This window comes from Oratosquilla oratoria, chromosome 9 (assembly GCF_046742065.1).
Source record: "Oratosquilla oratoria isolate Oo_2021 chromosome 9, ASM4674206v1, whole genome shotgun sequence".
Taxonomy (NCBI): Eukaryota; Metazoa; Arthropoda; class Malacostraca; order Stomatopoda; family Squillidae; genus Oratosquilla; species Oratosquilla oratoria.
In genome coordinates, this window is record NC_134785.1 from 43,838,451 (window position 1) to 43,862,772 (window position 24,322).

Consider the following 24,322-nt stretch of genomic DNA (forward strand, 5'->3'; position numbering starts at 1 on the left):
AATTTAACATTCTTTATGAATTTGCAGACGTTTTATGGAATGGAATTGAGTTTCGCCAATAGTTAGTCATATGTTTTGTTTTTGTTTAGCCAATCAACTTCGGCGCGGTTTGTTTAGAAATTTGGGATCAAGTAAAATGTCAACATGGGAAAGTAAAGTAAAGAATACATCTCGTTGTGTACTTCAAACTTGACGCAGGAATGAAAATTATTACCAGGTAGAAATTCAAGATGGATCTCAAAGGGCCACCTGGTTCAATATATGAACAATTGTATAATGGAAGAGCAGTGGTATGGTTTGATAGTAGTGGAAGAAATGGTGACTTCACAACAGTGACAATGTCAAGGGGTATTGACACAAGAAAAGTTCTTACAATTCTTGTGGAGACCACTACAGGACCTACTCAAAATAAGGTATGTAGTGCATCCTTATGAGGTCAGAGTAAGCGTGTAAGATGAAAATACCAGCGCAATAGAAGGCTGGTATTTTTTCTCTTGAAATGTTATCGTATCGACTATCGTATACAGAATAGAGAATTGAATAACAGATCCTTACTGTTACTCACAGTACTCACAGTAGACGTCCATAAAGGCCTGTACATCCAGCTCAGAACTCTTTGCTACTATTGTGGCAGCAGTGGCGTCGGCATGTCATGTGCGGAAATTTGTTGATATTCAATATTGTTAATTGTATCTACCTTATAACTGAAATATTATAGCTCCTGGCCCCTCCATGCTTTGTCCAAGTTGTGTTCAAATTCCTTAACTGTTACTATTTCAGATGCTATTGCACTAGGGGCAGGAGATTCCAATTGTTGACTACCCTGTTACAGAAGGAGTTCTTACTCTTGTTTAGCCTTGACCTTTTCTTTAAAAAAAAATCTTGCTGTGCCCCATGTTTGCTGGTCTTCTTGGAGCACAAAAATGTCCGAACAAACATCATCATATATGCCACTCAGGATCTTGTATGCTTCTATCATGTCCCCCTTTGCTCTTCTACATACAAGTATTGGTGATCCCAATTTCCTTAGCCTTTCTTTATAGTTTAAGCCCTTCAATGTAGAAACCAGTTTACTTGCTCTTCTTTGCATATTTTCACTGCCTTCCATATCCTTGACCTGGTACAGCACCAACACCTGATTTGTATATTCTAAATGATATAAGGTGTGACTCCCAGAATGTCAGAAAGACGGAGCAGGAGTTGAGAGTAAACACACAAAAGTAAATGTCTGACCAGTGCCACCTAAAGACATCTGAAGATCTTATCCATTGCCATAAATGTTTGTCATATGAGCCCCACTATCTTATTTGCCTTTACTTTTTTGGCCAGGTGGTCTGAGAAGCTTAACTTATTAATAATGACCGCCAATGCCCCTTTAAGATGTTATTTCTTCCAGTGTCTTGCCCATATCATAACTATTATGTCTGCTCTCATAGTTCTCAATTCTCATGAATTTGCATTTCTTAAGATGAAACAACAAAAACCATTTCTCAGACCATTTCTCCATACATCTGATGTCCTTCTGAAGTTGCTCCATGTCCCTTTGACCTTTAATGTGCCTATATACCTTGGTGTCATCTCCATATAGATACACCTCACGCCCACTATTTAGTTCCTCTGGTAAATATACAGGACAAACAGTAGTGGTCCCAATACTGACCCCTGCGGAACTCCACTTCTCACTTCTTTACAACCTTACTTCTGGCCATTCACAATCACACATTGCCTCCTATTACTTAGAAAAGCCTCTATCCATTTCAAACAGATGTCACCAATCTTATAGCATCTGATCTTCACTAACAACCATCAATATGGCACCTTGTTGAATGCTTTCATAAAATCAATAGATTATATCAGCAACATCCCCTTCATCCAACACTTGTGTCCATTGGTCAATTACCTTGATCAGATGCAAAACCATTGATCATCTTAGCAAAAATTCTAATTGTTTCATACTAAACAATTTCTTTGACTTCATATGTTTCATGTCTTTCCTTACTAGGGACTCCATTAACTTGCAGACAACACTGGTGAGACTCACAGACCTGTAGTTTCCTGGTTCATTCTTATTCCTTTTTTTTTTAATATTGTAGTAATATTGGCTTATGTCCAGTCTTCTGGGATCTGCCCTCTATTAAAGAAGAATGAAAAAATCTTGGTTGTATCTTATCAGGTCCTGTTTTTTTTGTTTTTTTTTTGTTTGTTTTTTTTCTCCCAATTTCCTGATTGCCATCTTAATCTTTGCTACTGAAAATTCAATTGTTGGCATTGTCTATACATGCTTAGGGGTGATATGTGGTATGTTCTCGACTGGTTCATCCATAAAAACTTCACTGAAATGTTTTGCCAGGACTTCCACTTTTTCCTTATCCTATTTGATTGCAACCATAAAAAATTAAATAGCTAACAGACAAGAAGGTATCATGTGTGAAACTAGCCAGGAATAAAATTGGATTCTAATCTATGCCTTCCTTGTCTACCATTACCAACCTGTCACAATGACTGAAAAGATATATACATACATAGTAGTTGAATTACTGGTTCTATTCCAGTATCACACAAACACTTTTTTTTCCCATTTGAAAGATCAATTTATTCTATATGTCAGGAGCTACTGGACAACAAAAGTTTCATGTGTCATGTTCATCCATGTTTGTATGATTTTTGAATTTTACCAAATTGCTATTGTTTTTGCGTTAGTAATTTGGCAATTTATTATTTTGCAGGAATTAGTGATTCGACTGACTGATGAAAATGACCCATTCTTATTGTATACATGTGTAATCAAAGATGAAGATTACCGATATCTGCAACAGAGTCAAGGATTGCTTGTAGATTTTCAGGCTTTTCCACACAAGTTTATTGATCTCATCAACACATGTAAAGGGGAGGAGGCCAAAGACTCTCCAAGGTAGGTACTTTACAGATATTGCATGGAAGTCTAAGTTTATGGTAATGGCATATTTAATTTAATCAGGCTAATGCTGGATGGGTTTAGTCAGATGATATAGGCCTAATAATTAGTGGATCTTGAAAAAATTAAGACCATATTGGTGTGTGTATATGTGTATGAAAGGTTCCAGAAAATAGTATGGATGACTTATTATGAACAGTTGTATGATTTATCTTTAAATTTCAGATTCCTCTTAAATGTCAAGACAGGTGGCGATGGTAGCTCTTCTCAAGGTACTCTAGAAGTTATTGAAGTGAATGTTTTCAAACACCTATGTCATTTAGCTCTTCAGCTCTCCCCAGCACCTCTGCAGCAGAAACTAACATACCTGGCTGACTGCTTAAAAATATTAAAGGTAAAAGTAAATAATTAACAAAGGTTGGGTGATATGATAAAAGCTAAATTCATGCAGGTTTACAATAAGGGCATACAACATTAAGTTCTCATATCTGGCTGACTGCATAAAATTTTTAAAAGTACAAGTAAATGTGTGACAAAGAGCTAATGACATAAAAGAAATTAGACATGTGTGAGTTCACAATAAGGGCATACAGCATTAAGTTTTCATGTTTCAAAAAATCTTTCTAAAGGAAGCACCATCCTAGCTCTCTGAGAAGGCAAGTTTTGTGACATTAAACCAAATCATCATCATCATTATCATATATTTATTCTGTTTTATTTATTTATTTTTTTAAGACTGGAAATATATATATATTTTTTCTCCTTTTCATATGGTTTTACCAGTATCCTTATCCATTAATTTCAGTATGTTAATTACTTTTTCAGGAAGAAAAGAACATGTTAGAGCAAAAGTTATCTGAGACAGAAAAGAGTCAGCAGTCACGGTTACGTCATACTCAGGAGCTGCTGGCACAAAAAACTTCAGAAGTAGAGCAGCTACAGACAGAACTGGCTCAGCAAGCTGCAGCAGCTTCAGAAAAACAAGCTAGAATTTTAAGTCAGGAAAAAGAAAGACTATTAAAGGTGAAATAGTTTATAGTTGATTATGCTTATACTTTATGTAAATATCGACTTGTTTTATTTATTCAGTTATTTGTTATATTTTATTATTTATTTTTCTTTCTTTTAGACAAAGAGTGATGCAGACAGAAAAGTAGAACGAGAAAAGAGAGAATTGGAAACTCGCTTGAATCAGCGTGTTGACCAGTTACAGGATAAAATATCCTCACTTTCAGAACAGAACAATGACTTAAGAGCTAAAAGACACAAAGCTGATAATTCCCTGAGGTAAGTTCTATTTGTCTAGTTGTAGTATAAAGGTGAGAGCTATAAAATATTTGTCTTTCACAGTTCTCATACATCTTGGCTGTCATGCTGGTCAAGGACACCAATCTAAAGGTTCCCCCTTGTTCAATCCTTTATGAAATGAATTTAAAAGAAGTAGAGGGGTGAAGTTGGAGAATAATAGTGAAGAATGACTGATAAATTACCTTGCATATAGTACTGTTCTGCTAGCAGTCACTGCATTGCTTGCAAAGAACAGTAAGTTTGGTGAAGAATATTGGATAAAAAACTGAGAGTGAACATGTGCAAGACATAAGAGCACAATAATGATGTCTAGTTAAATATTACTTTACAAGAATTGCTTGTTTTCTATTCTTCTAGGGAATTTCAAACCAAGCTGGCAAATGCAGAGGATGAGGTTGGAAGATGCAGACAGGAGCTGTCACACACAAAGAAGCACAATCTCAATTTAGAAAGAGAGTGTAGTGCTAAACAGGCGATGGGTATGTATGGGTAGCAGCAAGTATGGCACGGGGGACATTTTCTGGTGATCATTATATACATACATACATATACCAAGGCTTTTTCCCCCTTACAAGGGAGGTAGCCAAAAAGGGAAAGGCATAAAATCATTTCCACCCATTCCATCCCTGAATACACTCCACACCCCTCCACCCTCCCTCTTATATGGGTATGGTTATAAAACGGGCAAAATTCTTGTCCTCCCACCCCACCCGGCCATCACTTTTGTCCAGTACTGTATATGTAAAATTGGGATTATTTGAGATGGTGATTTCAATACATATATACCAAAGGTCCTTTTTCCTTAATTAAATTAGGGTTGCCAAGTTAAAGTACACACTTAGAAAATACACATTAAAACCCATTTAGTGCCCCTCCCCTCTCAGCACCTCATGGGTGACATGTCATTCTTGCCCCCTGCTACATTGCATGGGGTCATATACAGTTCAACAAGGCTGTTTCCATATCACAATTCAATAGCCAAACCTGGTTGACACCCCCCCCCCTTCCTCATCCATACAAAAAAGTATTACTAGGTAGATTAGACTCCTTAATACTGTCATCCATTCACTCATATCTTTTGTCTATCAGTCTATATACCAAGGGCTTTTTCTCCCTTAAAAGGAAGGTAGCCAGATCAAAAGGCACATACCCACTACCACCCACCATCCTTTCCTCCCTATCATCTTAGCTTCTCGTGAATGAAGGGTCATCCTATCAGTTTCTTATCATTTGTACATATGTATACCAAAGGCTTTTCCCCCTTACAAGGGAGATAGCACAAAAAAAAAAAAAAAAAAAGCATTAAATCCACTCCCCCACCCATTCCATCCCCACATACTCCACTCCCATTCACCACCCTTCCTCCCTCATATCTTGACTCCTGGATGATGGACCATCCCTGTATCTCACCCACTACCCTGGGTCAGAAGCAGTGTAGCAAAACACAGCACAACCACAGCAAGGCCACTTCGTTTAATCAGTGACCCACCCCCTCTCCCTCCCCTCATGCAGAAAAAGAGAAGATGAGGAGGAATCCCTTCAGGCTGCATCAAAATATCATCCACACTTACTCCCATCCTCCACCCACTCCCTTCCATGCATCACATCATCATCCATATACAACCGTTCTCCACTTACCCCTACCTTCTGTCTTCTCCTGTCCTTCCTCAACAGACATTCCCTTCTTTCCTAATGCCCCTTTTACCCCATCCATCCATCTCATCCTTGGTCGCCCCCTCATGTTCTTTCCTTCCCCCTTCTCCTTCCACATCTCTTTTACTAATCTTTCTTCATTCATTCTTTTCATGTGTCCAAACCATCCCAATACTCTTTCATCAGCCCTATCTCCCAACTCCCTTTCCATCCCTGCTTTCCTCCTCACCTCCTCATTTCTCACTCTGTCCAGCCTAGTAACTCCTGTCATACTTCTCAGACACCTCATCTCAAACACGTTCAAACTCCTCTCTTCCTCTCTTATGCTCCATGTTTCTGCCCCATACAGTGCTGTCAGTACAATTATTCCTTCATACAATCTCCTCTTAGAATTCATTCCCAAATGTCTATTTCTCATCACACTTTTTAATCCCCCAAGGCATTTACTTGCTTCTCTCAATCTACATTCTACTACCACCTCCACTCCTCCCTCTCTTGCCACATTCACACAGCTATTCACTTCCTCCAGTCTCTCTCCCTTAATACTCACTTCCAGTCTGCTGCCACTTTCCCCCCTTGTACAACTCATCACCTTACTTTTACCCACATTTATCTTCAACTTCCTTTTTCCCACACCTTCCCAAAATCTCACAAACTTCCTTAATTCCTCTTCTGGTCATGCCACAAATGCAGTGTCATCAGAAAACAACAACTGGCTTATCTCCCACTTTTCTCCATTTTCTTTACCCATCTCTAATCCCTGACCCATTACCCATGTGTTTACCTCTCGCACCACCCCATCCTCCCCATCCATGTATAAATTGAACACCCAAGGTGACATAACACATCCCTGGTGAAATCCCACCTTTGCCTCAAACCACTCACTCTCTCCATTTCTAATTCTAACACAGGCTCTACTATTCTTGTAAACATTCTTGACTGCTCTTAACAGCTTTCCTCCTATCCCATATATCTGCAATACCTTCCACAGTGACTTCCTGTCTACTCTGTCATAAGCCTTTTCCAAATCCATAAAAGCCCAAAAAATATCCTTACCTTTTCCTAAAGCTTTCTTACATATCTGTCTTACTGCAAAGATTAGACCCACACAACCCCTACCAGTCCTAAACCCACACTGTTCCTCACTAATTACCCCCTCTGTTCCTCTCCTAATCCTCTCAGTCAAAACCCTCCCATATGCCTTCCCAACTACACTTAACAAACTGATCCCTCTGAAACTACTACACTCACACTTGTCCCCTTTTCCCTTGTAAAGTGGAACTATACAGGCACTCCTCCAGTCCTCCACCCTCTTAGACAAACATTAAATAACTTCACCAGCCAATCCACCATCACTGTATCTCCCTATTTTAGACACTCCACATGACAACCATCCAACTCAGGTGCCTCACCTGCTTTCATTATTTTAATAACTGCTTTCACCTCATCTTTCCTTATTTCTCCTTCATTTACCTCACTCATCACAGTCATTTTCTTGGTGCTTCTCACTGCAACTACTTTTCCCTCCCTATCCTCCTTCACATTTAGCAACTCCCTAAAATACTCTTCCTATCTTCCTCTTACTACTGTCTCTTCCATTATCATCTCTCCATCTGAATCTTTTGCCTTATCTTCTCCACTTGATTTGCCTCCTCTTCCTCTCATAATTTCCTTCCAGAACATATTTTATTACTTTCAAAATTTTCTGCCATACTCTTATCCCATTTCACATCTGCTCTCCTCTTTGCCTCCTTTATCTTATGCTTTACTTCTCTTTTCTTTGTACCTCTCAAATGATTCCCTTGTCCAATTTTGTATCTAATCTGTGAATGCTCACTTCTCTTCTAAAACTTTCTTTGCTTCATCATCCAACCAATCACTACCCTTCCTTCTATTTCCTCCCGTCCTCCTTTTTCCACACACCATCTTTGCACACCTTGTGACTCCTTCCTTGAACTATCCCCATTCCTCCTCCCATTCCTCAGCTTCTTGTACTCTTCCTTTTTCACTTAAGCAGTTTACTCTAAGCACCTCCCTACCTTTTGTCCTTTTCCTCTTTCTCTATCTATCCTCCACTCTCAGCTTACCTTCCACCAAAAAGTTATCTGATTTCCCCCACTCTTTCCCCTCAGAACATGTACATCCAAAACTCTTCTTACTCTTCTGGTTACCACTACATAGTCCATTTAAGCCCTGTCTACCACCCTTCCATCCAGCACCCTCTTCCAAGTGTAATTATGCTCGACTTTCATCCTAAACGCTGTATTTGCTATCATCAGCTCTTTCTTGACACATCTATACCATCAACTTCCCCACAGACTCAGACTATACACCCTTCATAGACAGTCAGACAAAACTCATAATACATAATCTCAAGCACTCATCTGCCTGTGGCCCTGATAACATAAGCAACATCCACCTAAAACACATTGGACCACAAGGTATACATGCACTCACAAACATTGCAAACTACAGCTATTCACACAACACTAGACCTGACATCTGGAAGCATGGTAAAATAATCACCATTCCAAAACCGAACAAAGACCCAACAATCCCAACATCGCACCGCCCAATCACACTTCTCTGCACCCCCTCTAAAGTCATTGAACGCCTAATACTTAAACTTGTCACACCACATATTCCCCTTGCTGACTCACAACACGGTTTTAGGCCACTACACTCCACAAACACTCTTCTGATAAACCAATTCAGATAGGCCCCACCACAGAACACTTCTCATAACATTAGACATTAGTAAAGCTTTTGATGCTATCCCCCGCCACAACCTAACAAATAAAATATATAACACAGACATGCACAATAACACCAAAAGATGGCTGGCCAATTATCTGGCAGGTAGGAATGCTTACGTGTCATATAATGGCCAATCATCGCACATCAGAAACATTAAGAATGGAGTACCACAGGGCTCAGTTCTATCCCCCACACTATTTAATCTATACATGCATGACTTACCCACACCAGACAACTCAGAAATACAAATCTCTTCCTACACAGACGACATAACAATCACATGCACACATCGTAATCCAGACAAAGCTGCAGAAATAATCCAGCCATACCTTGATACACTCAACACATGGTTCATCACAAACAGACTCAAAATAGCTCCAACCAAATCTACAGCAACACTTCTCACCAACTGGACAATAGAACACAAATACATACCTCATCTCTACATCAACAACACTCTAATACCACACACAAACACACCGAAAATTCTTGGTGTAACATATGATACATCCATGTCTTTCAAACAACACATCACAAACATAAAAAACAAATGCACACCTAGAATTATCGCACTTAAGTCAATCACTGGAACGACATTTGGACAAAACAAAGAAACTAATATAACAATATACAAACAATGCATACGCTCAGTGTTGAATTATGCATGGGCTCCTAATCTCAGTGAGACACACCACAACACCCTTCAAATCATACAAAACAAAGCCCTAAAAACAATTACAGGCTGCATAAATACAACACCAACAGACCATTTACACCATGAAACAAAAGTCCTCGAAGTCAAGGACCACCTCGACATGAGAGGCACACAAACACTTGCCGCAGCCACCACAAACACATCACACCCGCTACACTACATAGCAGAACACCCACACACACCAAGAAACATTAAAACAATACCCAAAGACCTTTATTATGCACAAATACTCTCTTCTCTTCCTCCACAACCACCAAATACCAGCCTCCGGAAACATATTCATAATCATATCACTCACCGCTCCATTAACACACTGAAAGACAACACACTGCTGCATACCAGACCCCCTGATATCCACCCTTCTGAATCCTCTCTCCCACAAAAGGACAGAGTCCACTTGGCCAGACTGCGGTGCGGCCACCACCCAGCACTTCTAAGCTACCAGAAGAGGCTGGATGACCGCATTGTGAACAGCTGCCCAGGTTGTAACACTTCACCCCATACCATACAACACACAATGGAAGACTGCATTATACACAATCATGCACGCAAACAACACAACATACACTCTATAAAGGATTTGTGGGAAAACCCAGTTTCGGCTGTAGCATTCCTTGGGGAGACGGGACTGCTCGGACAGACAGTCTAGGGAACGACAACAACAACAACAACAAAAAACTCTCCACTATGATTTTTTCCTGGGACTCCACACTTCCCAACCACTCCATCTATTGGTTTATTTCCTACCCAAGCATTAAGATCTCCCAGTACAACTACATTGACATTTCTCCCTTAATACTATGCATTCATTTAAATCTACCCAGAAAGCCTTCCTTTCCTCTATACTCTTCTCACTATCAGGCCCATATGCACTTACAAAAACCCACATCTCCCTTTCCAATTTCATCTTCGTCCACATTAACCTTGAAGAAACCTCCTTCCACTCCACCATACATTTACCTATTCCTTCACTTTCTAGTATAGCCACCCCTTCTCTCCCTCATCCTCTCTTCATTCCGGACGCGCTCCCAAACTCAAATTTGCCCCTTCCTTTCAACTTAATTTCATTCAGTGCCAACACATCCATCTTTCTTTTTACAAGTATACTGCCTACTTCTTCCCCGTCTGGGGTATTGGTTGCTTGTTATTGTGGCAAAGTAGCATGCAGTCGATACTTTAGGGTCTATATGGGGCGCCCCTACGGACCAGAGCCACACATCATTTTGTCTATGATAGAAGAAATTCGGTTCATAGAGAAATGATGACACTTTTATACTACGACTGTCCCTCCGTTATGCTGTCCCCCAACCCCTTGTTGCTGTCCTGTACCATTTCTCTGAGTATTCTCTTTCTGATTGGGGGAATTCCCTGTGGTGGGGGAAAAGAATACTGCCACCAAGTTTTCCCACTTGGATCGTAAGAGGCGAGAAGAAAGGGACGGGGAGAGGGACTAGGCATCCTTCTCCCTGTAGCCCCAAGGGGCAAATTCCTAAAAATCAAAGGAAAGGCATAAGGGATGCTGGAGGGCCTCGGGCCAGCACCCTAAGGTTTGGGTCTTTTAATGTGCGTGGATGTGGTACAGATGAGAGTAAAAGGGAAGAGATAGGTAGTATGTTTGTGAGAAGAAAGTTGGATGTGTTGGCTTTGAGTGAAACTAAGTTGAAAGGGAAGGGTGAGTGTAAGTTTGGGAGTGTAAGTGGGAGGTTATCAGGAGTGAAGAGAGGGCGAGGGAGGGAAGGGGTGGCTATTCTAGTAAGTGAGGAGATAGGTAAAGGGGTAGTGGAGTGGAAGGAGGTTTCCTCAAGGATAATGTGGATGAAGGTGAAACTGGGAAAGGAGATGTGGGTCTTTGTAAGTGCATATGGGCCGGGCAGTGAGAAGAACATGGAAGAAAGGGAGGCCTTTTGGATAGATTTAAATGAGTGCATAGAGGGTTTAGGAAGAAATGTCAATGTAATAGTACTGGGAGACCTTAATGCTAGGGTGGGAAATGGTCCAATCGATGGAGTGGTTGGGAAGTGTGGAGTTCCAGGAAAGAATCGTAGTGGAGAGTTGATGGTGGAAATGTGTCTAGAAAGAGAGTTGATGATAGCAAATACAGTGTTTCGGAAGAAAGTGAAACATAAGTACACATGGGAGAGGGTGGTGGAGGGAAGGGTGGTAGATAGAGCACTAATGGATTATGTAGTGGTTAATAGGATTATGATAGGAAGAGTTAAGGATGTACATGTGCTAAGGGGAGAGGGTGGGGGAATATCGGATCATTTTTTGGTGGAAGGTAAGCTGAGAGTGGAGGATAGATGGAGAAGGAGGAAAGGGACAAAAGGTAGGGAGGTTCTTAGAGTGAACTCCTTGAATGAAAAGGAAAAGGAGAAGGAGTACGAAAAGAAGCTGAAGGAGGAGTGGGAGGGAGTAAAGGATAGAGCAGAGATGGGTGTGGAGGAGGAATGGGGATGGTTCAAGGATGGAGTCTTAAAGTGTGCAAGGATGGTGTGTGGAACAAGAAGGACAGGGGGAAATAGAAGAAAGGGTAGTGAATGGTGGGATGAGGAAACAAAGAAGGCTGTAGAAGAGAAGAAGCGAGCATTCACAGATTGGTTACAAAAGAGGACAGAGGAGTCATATGAGACGTACAAAGAAAAGAAAAGAGAAGTAAAGCAAAAGGTAAAGGAGGCAAAGAGGAGAGCAGATGTGAAATGGGGTAGGAGTATGACAGAAAATTTTGAAAGTAATAAAAAGATGTTTTGGAAAGAAATTAAGAGAGGAAGAGGAGGCGAATCAAGTAGGGAAGAAAAGGTAAAAGGTACAGATGGAGAGTTGATAATGGAAGAGATGGCAGTGAGGGGAAGATGGGCAGAATATTTTAGGGAGTTGCTGAATGTGAAGGAGGATAGGGAAGGAAAGATAGCTGCAGTGGGAAATGCGAAGAAAATGAGAGTGATGAGTGAGGAGAAATAAGGAAGGATGAGGTGAAGGCAGCTGTAAAGATGATGAAAGCAGGTAAGGCACCTGGTCTGGATGGATGTCATGCAGAATGTCTGAAAAAGGGAGGTGCAGTGATGGTGGACTGGTTGGTGAGGTTATTTAATGTTTGCTGGAGAGAGGGTAGAGTACCGGAGGACTGGAGTAGTGCCTGTATAGTTCCTCTTTACAAGGGAAAAGGGGACAAGTGTGAATGTAGTAGTTTCAGAGGGATTAGCCTGTTGAGTGTAGTAGGGAAGGCTTATGGGAGGATCTTAATTGAGAGGATTAGGAGAGGAACAGAGGGAGTAATTGGTGAGGAACAGTGTGGATTTAGGACGGGTAGAGGTTGTGTAGATCAGATCTTTGTGGTAAGACAGATATGTGAGAAAGCTATAGGAAAGGGGAAGGATGTTTTTTGGGCTTTCATGGATCTGGAAAAGGCTTATGATAGGGTAGACAGAAAGGCACTGTGGGAGGTTATGCAGATTTATGGGATAGGAGGAAAGCTTTTGGGAGCTGTTAAGAGTTTTTATGAGAGTAGTAGAGCATGTGTTAGGATTAGAAATGGAGAGAGTGAGTGGTTTGAAGTAAAGGTGGGACTTCGTCAAGGATGCGTTATGTCGCCCTGGCTGTTCAACTTATACATGGATGGGGTGGTGCGAGAGGTGAATGCTAGGGTAGTGAGTCAGGGATTGGAGATGGTTAAAGAAAATGGAGAAAAGTGGGGGGTGAGCCAGCTGTTGTTTGCGGACGACACTGCGCTTGTGGCAGGGTCAGAGGAGGGATTGAGGAAGCTGGTGGCAGAGTTTGGGAGAGTATGTGATAGAAGAAAGCTAAAGATAAATGTGGGTAAAAGTAAGGTGATGAGATGTACAAGGGGTGAAAGTGGCAGTAGACTGGAAGTGAACATTAAGGGAGAGCGACTGGAGGAAGTGGATAGTTTTAGATACTTGGGTGCAAGTGTAGCAGGAAAAGGTGGAGTGAAGGTGGAGGTAGAATGTAGATTGAGAGAAGCGAGTAAATGCCTTGGTGGTTTTAAGAGTGTAATGAGGAATAGACATTTGGGAATGGATGCGAAGAGGAGACTGTATGAAGGAGTGATTGTGCCAACAGCACTGTATGGGGCAGAAACGTGGAACATAAGAGAAGAAGAGAGAAGGAGTTTGAATGTGTTTGAGATGAGGTGTCTGAGAAGTATGGTGGGGGTTACTAGGCTAGATAGAGTGAGAAATGAGGAGGTGAGGAGGAGAACAGGGGTGAAAAAGGATTTGGGAGATAAGGTTGATGAAAGAATATTAGGATGGTTTGGACACATGGAAAGAATGAGTGAAGAAAGACTAGTAAAAGAGGTATGGAAGGCAGATGTGGAGGGAGTGAACATGAGGGGACGTCCTAGGATGAGGTGGATGGATGGGGTGAAGGGGGCTTTGGGGAAGAGGGGAATGTCTGTTGAGGAAGGAAGGGAGAGGACGGAAGACAGAGGTGAGTGGAGAATGGTTGTATATGGATGATGTTGTGACTGCATGAGGAGGAATGGGCGGGGAAGTGGGGGGTGGGGTAGTATGTGTGAGTAAATTTTGACGCAGCCCGAAGGGATTTCTCCCCGTCCTCACCTTATATGCAAAGGGGGACGGAGAGGGGGGGGTCGCCGATTAAATGAAGCGGCCTCGCTGTGGATGCACTGTGTCTTGCGACACTGCTTCTGACCCAGGGCGGTGGGCAGGGTGCAGGGATGACCCGTCATCCAGGAGGTGCTCAGATGAGAGGAAGGGTGGGAGGGGTGTGGAGTGTATTTAGGGATGAAATGGGTGGGAGTGTTTTTATGCCTTTCCCTTTTTGGCTACCTCCCTTGGAAGGGGGAAAAAGCCTTGGTATATGTATGTATGTATGTACCACATCCATACACAATAAAAGACCCAAACCTTAGGGTTCTGGTAGGAAAACTCCCAGACCCTCTTATGCCATTTTTTTTTTTTTTGGGGGGGGGGTGCCCCCTTTGGGGCTACAGAGAGTAGGATGCCTAGCCCTATCCCCATCCCATTTTTGTTGCCTTTTATGACTCAAGTGGGAACACTTATTGGCAGTATTCTTCTCCCCCACCACAGGGTTTGGCAAAAAGAGGAAATGAACATTCAGAGAAGTGGTACAAAACAGTATCAAGAGTGGAGGGATAGTTGCAGTATAATGTAGACAATTTCTTCATGAATAGACATTTCCTCTATCACAGACAAAAATTATGTGTTGATCTGGTCCGTAGTGGCACCCCATATAGACCCTAAAGTATCATTTGCATGTTACTGATCAGCTTTGAACCCCACAGTAACATGCAGCCAATATCCCAGATGGGTACTTAACTAAAATAACTAATGGTCATACCAATACACTACCGCCACATATCTGATTTTAGTACACTCCTCCCTCGATTTAAGAACACTCCATATACGAATTTTTGCTATAACGAACAAAAAAATTGTCCCAAAAATTGAAATACGAACTAAACATTCGCCATAACGAATAAAATCCTGTTGAAAAAATTACTGTATTTTTAAATCATAAATATTAAAAAAGAATTATTTTTACATCATAAATATTAAAAAGACAACGACTGCAATATTCCCTGGTAAAAAGAATAAAAGAGAAAATAGATATGCACGTACTGAGAAAGAACCAACCGCCCAGTTTGTTATTGTTTTCAAAACAACGCCATGTACTGCTCGGTCTACTCACTCGGTCTCAGTTAATCGTGGATTATTAGCATTATTTCAAGTGACATTGTGCCTCCTAAGCGTTATTATCTACTTTGCATATTAATATTTTATGTGTCTGTATGTAATTAGCAGAGAACAGTATTCAAGATTATGCATATTTAATGTTGTGATGACTTTATAGGGACATGAAATTTGTTTGTAAGAACCTATCTCGCATAATATAATGGGTTTATATGGGAAAAAAGTGCTCAATTTAAGTATATTCGATATACGAACGGTTTTTCAAGAACGTAACTAGTTCGTAAATCGAGGGAGGAGTGTATTGGGCCTATCAGTATAAAAATTGGACAATGCAAGGAGTATGATATTCCTAAAATTACAAGTCAGAAATATGTTACTAGCTAGTACTTACAGAAGCCTGTTTAGAATTTAGATTCAGCAGTGTGTGATTTTTCAGTGCGAGATCTTGAGAGACGTATAGCTCAGCTCGAGACAGAATTACGAGGGTCTGAGACCAGTCTTGCTCATTGTCAACAGATGTTGCACACTTTGCAACAGCAAAAGGTGTGTTATTTTTTCTTTTGTCTTTCTCTCATTATTTTGGTTTCATAGTTAATACTCAATATTGCCTCATTATTTTGGTTTCATAGTTAATACTCAATATTGCCTCATTATTTTGGTTTCATAGTTAATACTCAATATTGCCTCATTATTTTGGTTTCATAGTTAATACTCAGTATTGCTGATTTAAAATTGCTTTGTAAAACAACAGAATATATGATTATAATCAATTTAGTATTAATTTCCTCAGACAGGTCTAGAAGAATCACTTGAAGAAAAGAGAGTTAAACTTGAAAAAAGAGAGACTTCAATTCAAATGTTATACACAGATTTCCAGAAAAGTTGTGAAATCATAAAGAAACTACAGAAAAATCTCAAAGAACAGAACATGAAGGTCAGTGCTACAAGTAGCTTTCAGTATATAACTCATTTCTTGTTAGAACCAATTTTGATTGTGAAACACTTGAACAGAAATGTAATATGTCTAAATACCAGTCATTTCCATTGGAAACTTAGAATTAAAAAAAAAAAAAATAGATGTAATATATCATCTGTATGGGATAAGTAACTTTGGCACTAAGATTGGCAAAAATATTCTAATAAATGTTTACAAAGACATTGCAAGGGAAATCTATATATACACTGGCAAATTTCAGAGCCAAGTACGTGGTGCAGCTTTGATGGAACAGGAAAAGGTTGTGGAGATAACAAATATGCAGATGGCAGAGTTAAAGGAAGAAATTAAGAATCTGTCAGCAGAATTTTCAAAAGTTTCTACTGAGAAAGAAGCATTGAACAAGGAAATGACAGAGGCCAAAGAGAAAATTGAAGAACAAGATAAGGCATTGAAAACTAATGAAAATGGTAAGACTAAAGTAGCAGATGTGTGCATATTGATTAAATATTTTACCTACCTTATAAGGATAGCTCAACAGACATCGAGTGTGTATGATATTCTGATACAGTCCAAAGGGATTTCTATCTTCTAATTTCTGCATGAGGGGGTGGAGAACAAGGGTTGCTGTGTAAGTGAAGCAGCCTTGCTATGGATGTGCTGTGTCTTCCTGCATTGCTTCTGACCCAGGCAGTGGATAGGAGACATGTATGACCCTTCATCTACAATGAGCTAAGATGAGAGGAAAACAAGGGTGGTGGATGGGAATGGAATGGGTGGGAGTAGGTGTGTGCATTTGACTTGGCTACCTTCCTTATAAGGAGAAAGACGACCTTGGTATATAGATGAGTAGAATAAGGATAGCATATAGCTTAATGGGTCAAACAAAATTTCTCCATCCTGACATCTATTTCCCCGTGACTACAAAGGAGGTTTTGCCTTTATCACATTCACATTCAAATCATTGCATCTACCTCCAACAGTGTTTCTTGTTTGTCACCACCAATTCATATCTCTCTCATCAAGTAAGTACTTCCAAAGAAATCACTTATTATCCTGTATGCCATAATGTATCAGATATTGGGATTTGAATGTACATCATACATATACATATACCAAGGCTTTTTCCCCCTTACAAGGGGGAGGTGAGCCAGCTGTTGTTTGCTGACGACACTGCGCTTGTGGCAGGATCAGAGGAGGGACTGAGGAAGTTAGTGACAGAGTTTGGGAGAGTATGTGATAGAAGAAAGCTAAAGATAAATGTGGGTAAAAGTAAGGTGATGAGATGTACAAGGGGTGAAAGTGGCAGTAGACTGGAAGTGAGCATTGGGAGAGCGACTGGAGGAAGTGGATAGTTTTAGATACTTGGGTGCAAATGTGGCAGGAAAAGGTGGAGTGAAGGTGGAGGTAGAATGTAGATTGAGAGAAGCGAGTAAATGCCTTGGTGGATTGAAGAGTGTAATGAGGAATAGACATTTGGGAATGGATGCTAAGAGGAGACTGTATGAAGGAGTGATTGTGCCAACAGCACTGTATGGGGCAGAAACTTGGAACATAAGGGAGGAAGAGAGAAGGAGTTTGAATGTGTTTGAGATGAGGTGTCTGAGAAGTATGATGGGGGTTACTAGGCTAGATAGAGTGAGAAATGAGAAGGTGAGGAGAAGAACGGGGGTGGAAAGGGAGTTGGGAGATAGCGTTGATGAAAGAGTATTAGGATGGTTTGGACACATGGAAAGAATGAGTGAAGAAAGACTAGTAAAAGAGGTATGGAAGGCAGATGTGGAGGGAGTGAACATGAGGGGACGTCCTAGAATGAGGTGGATGGATGGGGTGAAGGGGGCTTTGGGGAAGAGGGGAATGTCTGTTGAGGAAGGACGGGAGAGGACAGAAGACGGATGAATGGAGAATGGTTGTATATGGATGATGTGATGCATGAGGTGGAATGGGCGGGGATGGGGGGTGAGGTAGTATGTGTGAGCAAAATTTGACGCAGCCCGAAGGGATTTCTCCCCGTCTTCTCCTTTTATGCATGGGGGGACGGAGAGGGGGGGTCGCCGATTTAATGAAGCGGCCTTGCTGTGGATGTGCTGTGTCTTGCGACACTGCTTCTGACCCAGGGCAGTGGACAAGGTGCAGGGATGACCTGTCATCCAGGAGGTGCTAAGATATGAAGGAGGGTGGAGGGGTGTGGAGTGTATTCAGGGATGGAATGGGTGGGAATGATTTTATGCCTTTTCCTTTTTGGCTACCTCCCTTGTAAGGATTTGGATGTAAAGTATAGGAAAACATGCAGTAGGCTATTCTTTAGTAGTATTTAAGTTCAAATAAGAAAAGTCAGCCATTAGATAATCTTGGCATTTGAAATTAATGTAGTATTATTGAAATACACACAGTCTCATTATGCTGTGAATGAGAATTATGCATATTTAAAATTAAATTGATACAGGGGTGACCCATCATCCGGGAGGAGCCGAGGTGAGAGGGAGGGTGGTGAATGGGTAGGAGTGGAATTATGCCTTTTGACTTTGGCTACCACCCTTGAAAGGGGGAAAGAGCCTTTGGTGTATAGGGTGCATACGGTAATTATTTCATTGTTTCAGGGACATGGTGTGGAAAGATGTGGGTAACCACACCACTCAAAACAAAAGTAACTGATCAGTGTATGTCAAGACTTTGTCCCAGCAACACGTTGTGTCCATGGAGGGCTTTACACTTCCTCATCTATGGAAAAGGCATGTGGTACTTATGTTAATCTCCACTGGACACAGCAGCAGCAAGATCTTAGAACTGCTAAAAGTGACTGAACAGTTCATCAGGACTGTCAGGAGAGAGTTGATTTTTTCTGACTACGATTATGAAGGTGTTGCTGAGAGGAAACATCATTCTCAACAATTGGACACCATCAAGGACACTAAATTTGTCACTCAATTGCAAGCCATGGTTGATGAAGATCCCAGCTTGCCCACGAGGTCCATTGGCAGAAAGCTGCAAGTGTCTGAGGGAAGTGTTTGCATGAAGATATCGGATACAAGTCACACAAGATGCGTAAGGGTCATCTCCTCTCCGCAAAGATGCAGGAGAACTGCTTCAAGAAGAGCAAGATGCTCAGCAAACTGAAGCACCCATGGGAAAACGACATGCCCTGGTTCTTTTCAGACAAAAAGAACTTCTGCCAGGACCAGACCCACAACTCTCAGAGCAACAGGTGGTTGGTTGGCTGTCCCAAGGATGTGCCAAGTCATGAAAACAAAGTTTCCTGCAACTGTCATGGTGTTTGGGATAGTCTGCAGCAAAGGCCAAGTCATTTCTCCATTCTTCTTTCCCCAGGGGCTCAGGGTGAGCACCAAAGTATACATCGACATCCTACAGACCCATGTGAAGCCATGGATTGAGTGTCAAGAGCAGAGGGAAGGAGTGGCTCCATTGATGATTGAGAAAGTAGCTGCTGGTAGACTTTGTGTGGCAACAGGACTTGGTACCATGTCACACCTCTAGAAAATCTCAGAAATGGCTCCGTCGATGATGGAGGAAGTAGCTGCTGGTAGACTTTGAGACTTTGTGTGGCAACAGGACTTGGTACCATGTCACACCTCTAGAAAATCTCAGAAATGGCTCTCCAACAATTTCTTTGACTTTGTTGCCCCTGATGTGTGGCCCCCTAACTCACCTGACCTCAACCCCATAGATTATTTTGTATGGGGCACAGTTGAACAAGATACTAACTGCACCGCATGCAAGAGTAAGGGTGATCTGATCTGTCAGATCAAGGTCATCTTCACCAATCTCTCCAAGGAGGTCATGAAGAAGGCCAGTGCCAGGTTTTGAGGGCATGCTGAGGACATCATTAATGCCAAGGGTGGATTCATAGAGTAACGGGACACCAGAAGTGTGCTGATACAGAGTCAGTTTTCTTTTTTGCAATAAATGCATTTTCAACCAAATTGTGACTTTTTTTGTGTGACCCTAAAAGATTAAACAATTACTGTATGCACCCTGTATATATATAAATATATATATATATATATATATGTGTGTGTGTAAATTGACACATGGAGAGATACACAGGTATACTCATCAAAGTATACAGTTACATATGGAAAGGTTAGCTTGATAGTGTAATGGTGTCAAGAGCAGAGGGAAGGAGTGGCTCCGTTGATGATTGATGAGTTGCGTGCATGGTTGAATGGACGTTTCATCAAAGGTGAATGTGTTTAGCCCACTGTAGGGGTGTTATAGCCTTTATACCTCACAACAGTGATGTACTCCAACTTGGTAAGGTTGTTTGGATGGTATGAAGTATCATGTGATTTGGAATAGCTGAGGTTATTAGTGAAGTCTGAAGCTAATTAGATGAAATATGGTATATTATGAAGGAATGGAAGCATAGATGACATGGGAGATGTGTACTGGAAGTTATTGGTGATATAGAATAAGATGTTTACATACATACATATACCAAAGGCTTTTTCCCCCTTACCCGGGGGGTAGCCAAAAAGAAAAAGGCATAGAAATCACTCCCACCCCTTTTCATTTCCCATATATTCCACTCCTCTCCACACCTCCTCCCTCCCTCCTATCTTGGCACCTCCTGGATGATGGGATGATCATCCCTGCATCCTGTCCACTGCCCTGGGTCAGAAGCAGTGTCGCAAGACACAGCACATCCACAGCAAGGCTGCTTCATAAATTCGGCGACCCCCCCTCTCCGTCCCCTCATGCAGAAAAGGAGAAGACGGGGAGAAATCCCTTCGGGCTGCGTCAATTTTTTTTCTAATACATACTTCCTCACCCCCCATCCCCCACCCACTCCCCCTCATCTATACACAACCCTTCTCCATTCACCCCTATCTTCTGTCCTCTCCCGTTCTTCCTCTACAGACATTCCTCTCTTTTGTAAAGCCCCATTCACCCCATCCATCCATCTCATCCTAGGACGCCCCCTCATATTCACTCCTTCCACCTCCGCCTTCCACAGTTCTTTTACTAATCTTTCTTCACTCATTCTTTCCATGTGTCCAAACCATCCTAATACTCTTTCATCAACCCTATCTCCCAGCTCCTTTTCCACCCCTATTCTCCTCCTCACCTCCTCATTTCTCACTCTAGCCTAGTAACCCCAATCATACTTCTAAGTCATTTCATCTCAAACACATTCAAACTCCTTCTCTCTTCCTCTCTCATGTTCCATGTTTCTGCCCCGTACATTGCTGTTGGCACAATCACTCAAAGGATTACAAAGGCGGAGCATGCCGACAGGAGACCTTTTGGTCCATATCTAGGTCGGATGCGAAAAAAAAATCATAATAATAAAACAATAAATAAAAACTATAATAATGTAAATAACAAATGAAATACATAAATAAATGCATAGGTATAGTTAAATAATAAACAAACAGGTAAATAGTAAATAATAATAAACTGACATATAACTAATACATACATATACCAAGGCTTTTTCCCCCTTCCAAGGGAGGTAGCCAAAAAATCAGACAGACAAATGATAACAAAACAAAAACAAATAATATAAAAAAATTATAATCATTACAGCATCTTACTTAGGTATTTATCTAAATGATTCTTAAAGCTTTGAACTGAACTGCATTGCACTACCTGTGCAGGAAGTTTATTCCATTCATTCACTACACGGTTGGCAAAGTTGTTTCTACCTACTTCCAAATTGAATCTATTTCTGGACAGTTTGAGACCATTGTTTCTTGTCTGATTCTCATTCAATGTGAAAATTTTGTCACTTTTGATGTTGTCAATTCCCTTCATATAACCTCCTCTTAGCATCCATTCCCAGATGTCTATTTCTCATTACACTTTTTAATCCACCAAGGCATTTACTCGCTTCTCTCTACATTCTACCTCCACCCCCACTCCTCCCTTTCTGTCACATTCGCACCCAAGTATCTGAAACTATCCACTTCCTCCAGTTTCTCACCCTTAATGCTCACTTCCAGCGTACTGTCACTCTCTCCCCTTGTACATCTCGTCACCTTACTTTTGCCCACATTTATCTTCAGCTTCCTTCTTTCACACACCTTCTCAAACTCTGTCACTAACTTCCTCAATCCTGCTACCTCTACCTGTCCTAAAACCACACTGTTCCTCACCAATTACTCCCTCTGTTCCTCTCCTAATCCTCTCAATCAAGACCCTCCCATAAGCCTTCCCAACTACACTCAACAAGCTGATCCCTCTGTAACTACTACACTCACACTTGTCCCCCTTTCCTTTGTAAAGCGGAACTATACAGGCACTCCTCCAGTCTTCTGGCACTCTACCCTCTCTTAAACCAACATTAAATAACCTCACCAGCCAGTCCACCATAACTGTACCTCCTTTCTTCAGATATTCTACATGGCATCCATCCAACCCAGGTGTCTTACCTGCTCTCATCACTCTCATTTTCTTAGCGCTTCCCACTGCAACTACCTTTCCCTCCCTGTCCTTCACATTTAGCAACTCCCTAAAATACTCTGCCCACCTTCCTCTCACTGCCTTCTCTTCTATTATCATCTCTCCATCTGTACCTTTTACCTTTTCTTCTCTACTTGATTTCCCTCCTCTTCCTCTTTTAACTTCCTTCCAAAACATCTTTTTATTACTTTCAAAATTTTCTGTCATACTCTTTCCCCATTTCACATCTGCTCTCCTCTTTGCTTCTTTTATCTTATGCTTAACTTCCTTTCTCTTTACTTTGTACCTCTCATACGATTCTCTCGTCCTAATTTGTAGCCAATCTATGAATGCCTGCTTCTTCTCTTCTACACCCTTCTTTGCTTCCTCATCCCTCCACTTGCTACCCTTCTTTCTATTTCCTCCCGCCCTCCTTGTTCCACACACCATCTTTGCACACCTATACATAGGAAAATATACACAAGGCTATTTATGGACTAAATGATAATGTCCAAGATGGTGGTTGGAAGAGTTGTAAACATTATATATATATATATAAATAAAAGATTTTTTCCCCTTTATAAGGGACCCCCAGTACCAGGTTAATGTATTGACCCAAAAATATATTTTTGTCCTTCCAGTAATATCCTGGCTGAACAAGCAGCTGAATGAAGCTGAAACAGCAGGAGTCATGATCAAGCGGGCACCTCTGACAGAAGCCTACCTGAGTGTGCCAGTTTCCCAGGCCCCTAAACTGCCAAACAGTATAACATCCTCTTCATCCCTTCCACCTGGAAGTGGTATCATGTCGCACTCAACGCCATTGTCAAACACATCTGGATCCACAACTTCTGGTGTTCATAGTATGCTGGTTAGTATTAGCCTGACAAGATATATAAAGTTTTGGCAGTTGTAATTTTATTTTTTTAGTCTGTGAATTATAATGTAATTATATCAAGCTGAGCAGGTTAGGGCATTACTACTTCTGATGGAGGTTCAAAGCCTGCCACCAGCGAGTTGAACCAAGAGCATGGTTTGTTAAATTCCACGCTACAAAGTCCTTTGTAAGTGGCGCTGTCCTAGCCTTCTGATAGGGGGTTGTTTTGCATCATAAAACAGAATCATATCTGTATTATAGACTTTAGATGATGCAAGCAACACTACTTTTTCAGAGTTCAATTCGCTCCCATCCACATCATCTTAACATTCCACCAATTCCAGAAGAAATTAGCCCAAGAAATTCTCAGACAGAAAAGGAAAAGTAAGTTTCTCGTTTAGCAAGTTATTAACATCAATTTTATGCAAGTATTTCAATTAAAAATTATCATACAAGTGTATAGAGGTTAAAGTACAATTTCTTATAAGATTGTTTTTGTACTGTTCTATATTGCAAGATTGAACACACACATCAATAACAGATTTTTTTTTTTTTCTCTCTCTGAAATTAGCTTAGGTTTAGATGACATATATCTGAAGTCTTCTAAACCAAGTACCAAGTCAACAAACAACCCACAACTTTCAATACCTAGAAGCACTTTTCCAGTGCAAGGCATTCTTCGTGCCAATGCTGTAAATGGGGATGCAGCAACAACAAACACAGATGCAGCTGGTGAAATTGGTGAAGTCGGCACAGGAAGAGGAAGGGCAATGACAGTACAAGGTACAGGGAGAGGACTAGTTAGAAGAGGTGGGAGAGAGAGAGGTGCTTCAGGAAGAGGAAGATCCTCAACCTTCGGATCAAAAGGCGAAGTTCACAAAAAGCTCTCCCATGGTGGTATGAGTAAACCATCAGCATACTTCCCCAGAACTTAATATATTTATCTGATATGTATATAGACAGAATATTGTATATATCTAAATAATTTTATTACTAAACATTTAAATAAAAGGAATATCAGTATTACTATTTTTTTTCCTCAACAAATTCTGAAGCTTTACATTCATAA

General features: G+C 41.0%; 1 protein-coding gene across 1 annotated transcript; it reads left to right on the forward strand.

Moving 5' to 3' along the window:
* The first annotated feature begins 109 nt into the window (after positions 1-109).
* On the forward strand, positions 110-24,321 carry LOC143028350 (spindle assembly abnormal protein 6 homolog). The gene is made up of 12 exons (XM_076190294.1): positions 110-413; positions 2,727-2,911; positions 3,140-3,308; positions 3,740-3,937; positions 4,044-4,201; positions 4,580-4,701; positions 15,477-15,583; positions 15,831-15,974; positions 16,237-16,444; positions 23,018-23,247; positions 23,549-23,637; positions 23,825-24,321. The coding sequence occupies exons 1-12, from the start codon at positions 231-233 to the stop codon at positions 24,186-24,188; spliced, it is 2,157 nt and encodes a 718-aa protein (XP_076046409.1). The 5' UTR covers positions 110-230; the 3' UTR covers positions 24,189-24,321.
* Position 24,322: the final 1 nt, after the last annotated feature.

Excerpts from the sequence above, each read along its gene's own strand:
- LOC143028350 (XM_076190294.1), top strand. The coding sequence starts at position 231 with ATGGATCTCAAAGGGCCACCTGGTTCAATATATGAACAATTGTATAAT. Across the intron at positions 15,975-16,236 it reads TCAAAGAACAGAACATGAAG|AGCCAAGTACGTGGTGCAGC; the intron begins GTCAGTGCTACA and ends GGCAAATTTCAG. Across the intron at positions 23,248-23,548 it reads CTGGTGTTCATAGTATGCTG|AGTTCAATTCGCTCCCATCC; the intron begins GTTAGTATTAGC and ends CTACTTTTTCAG.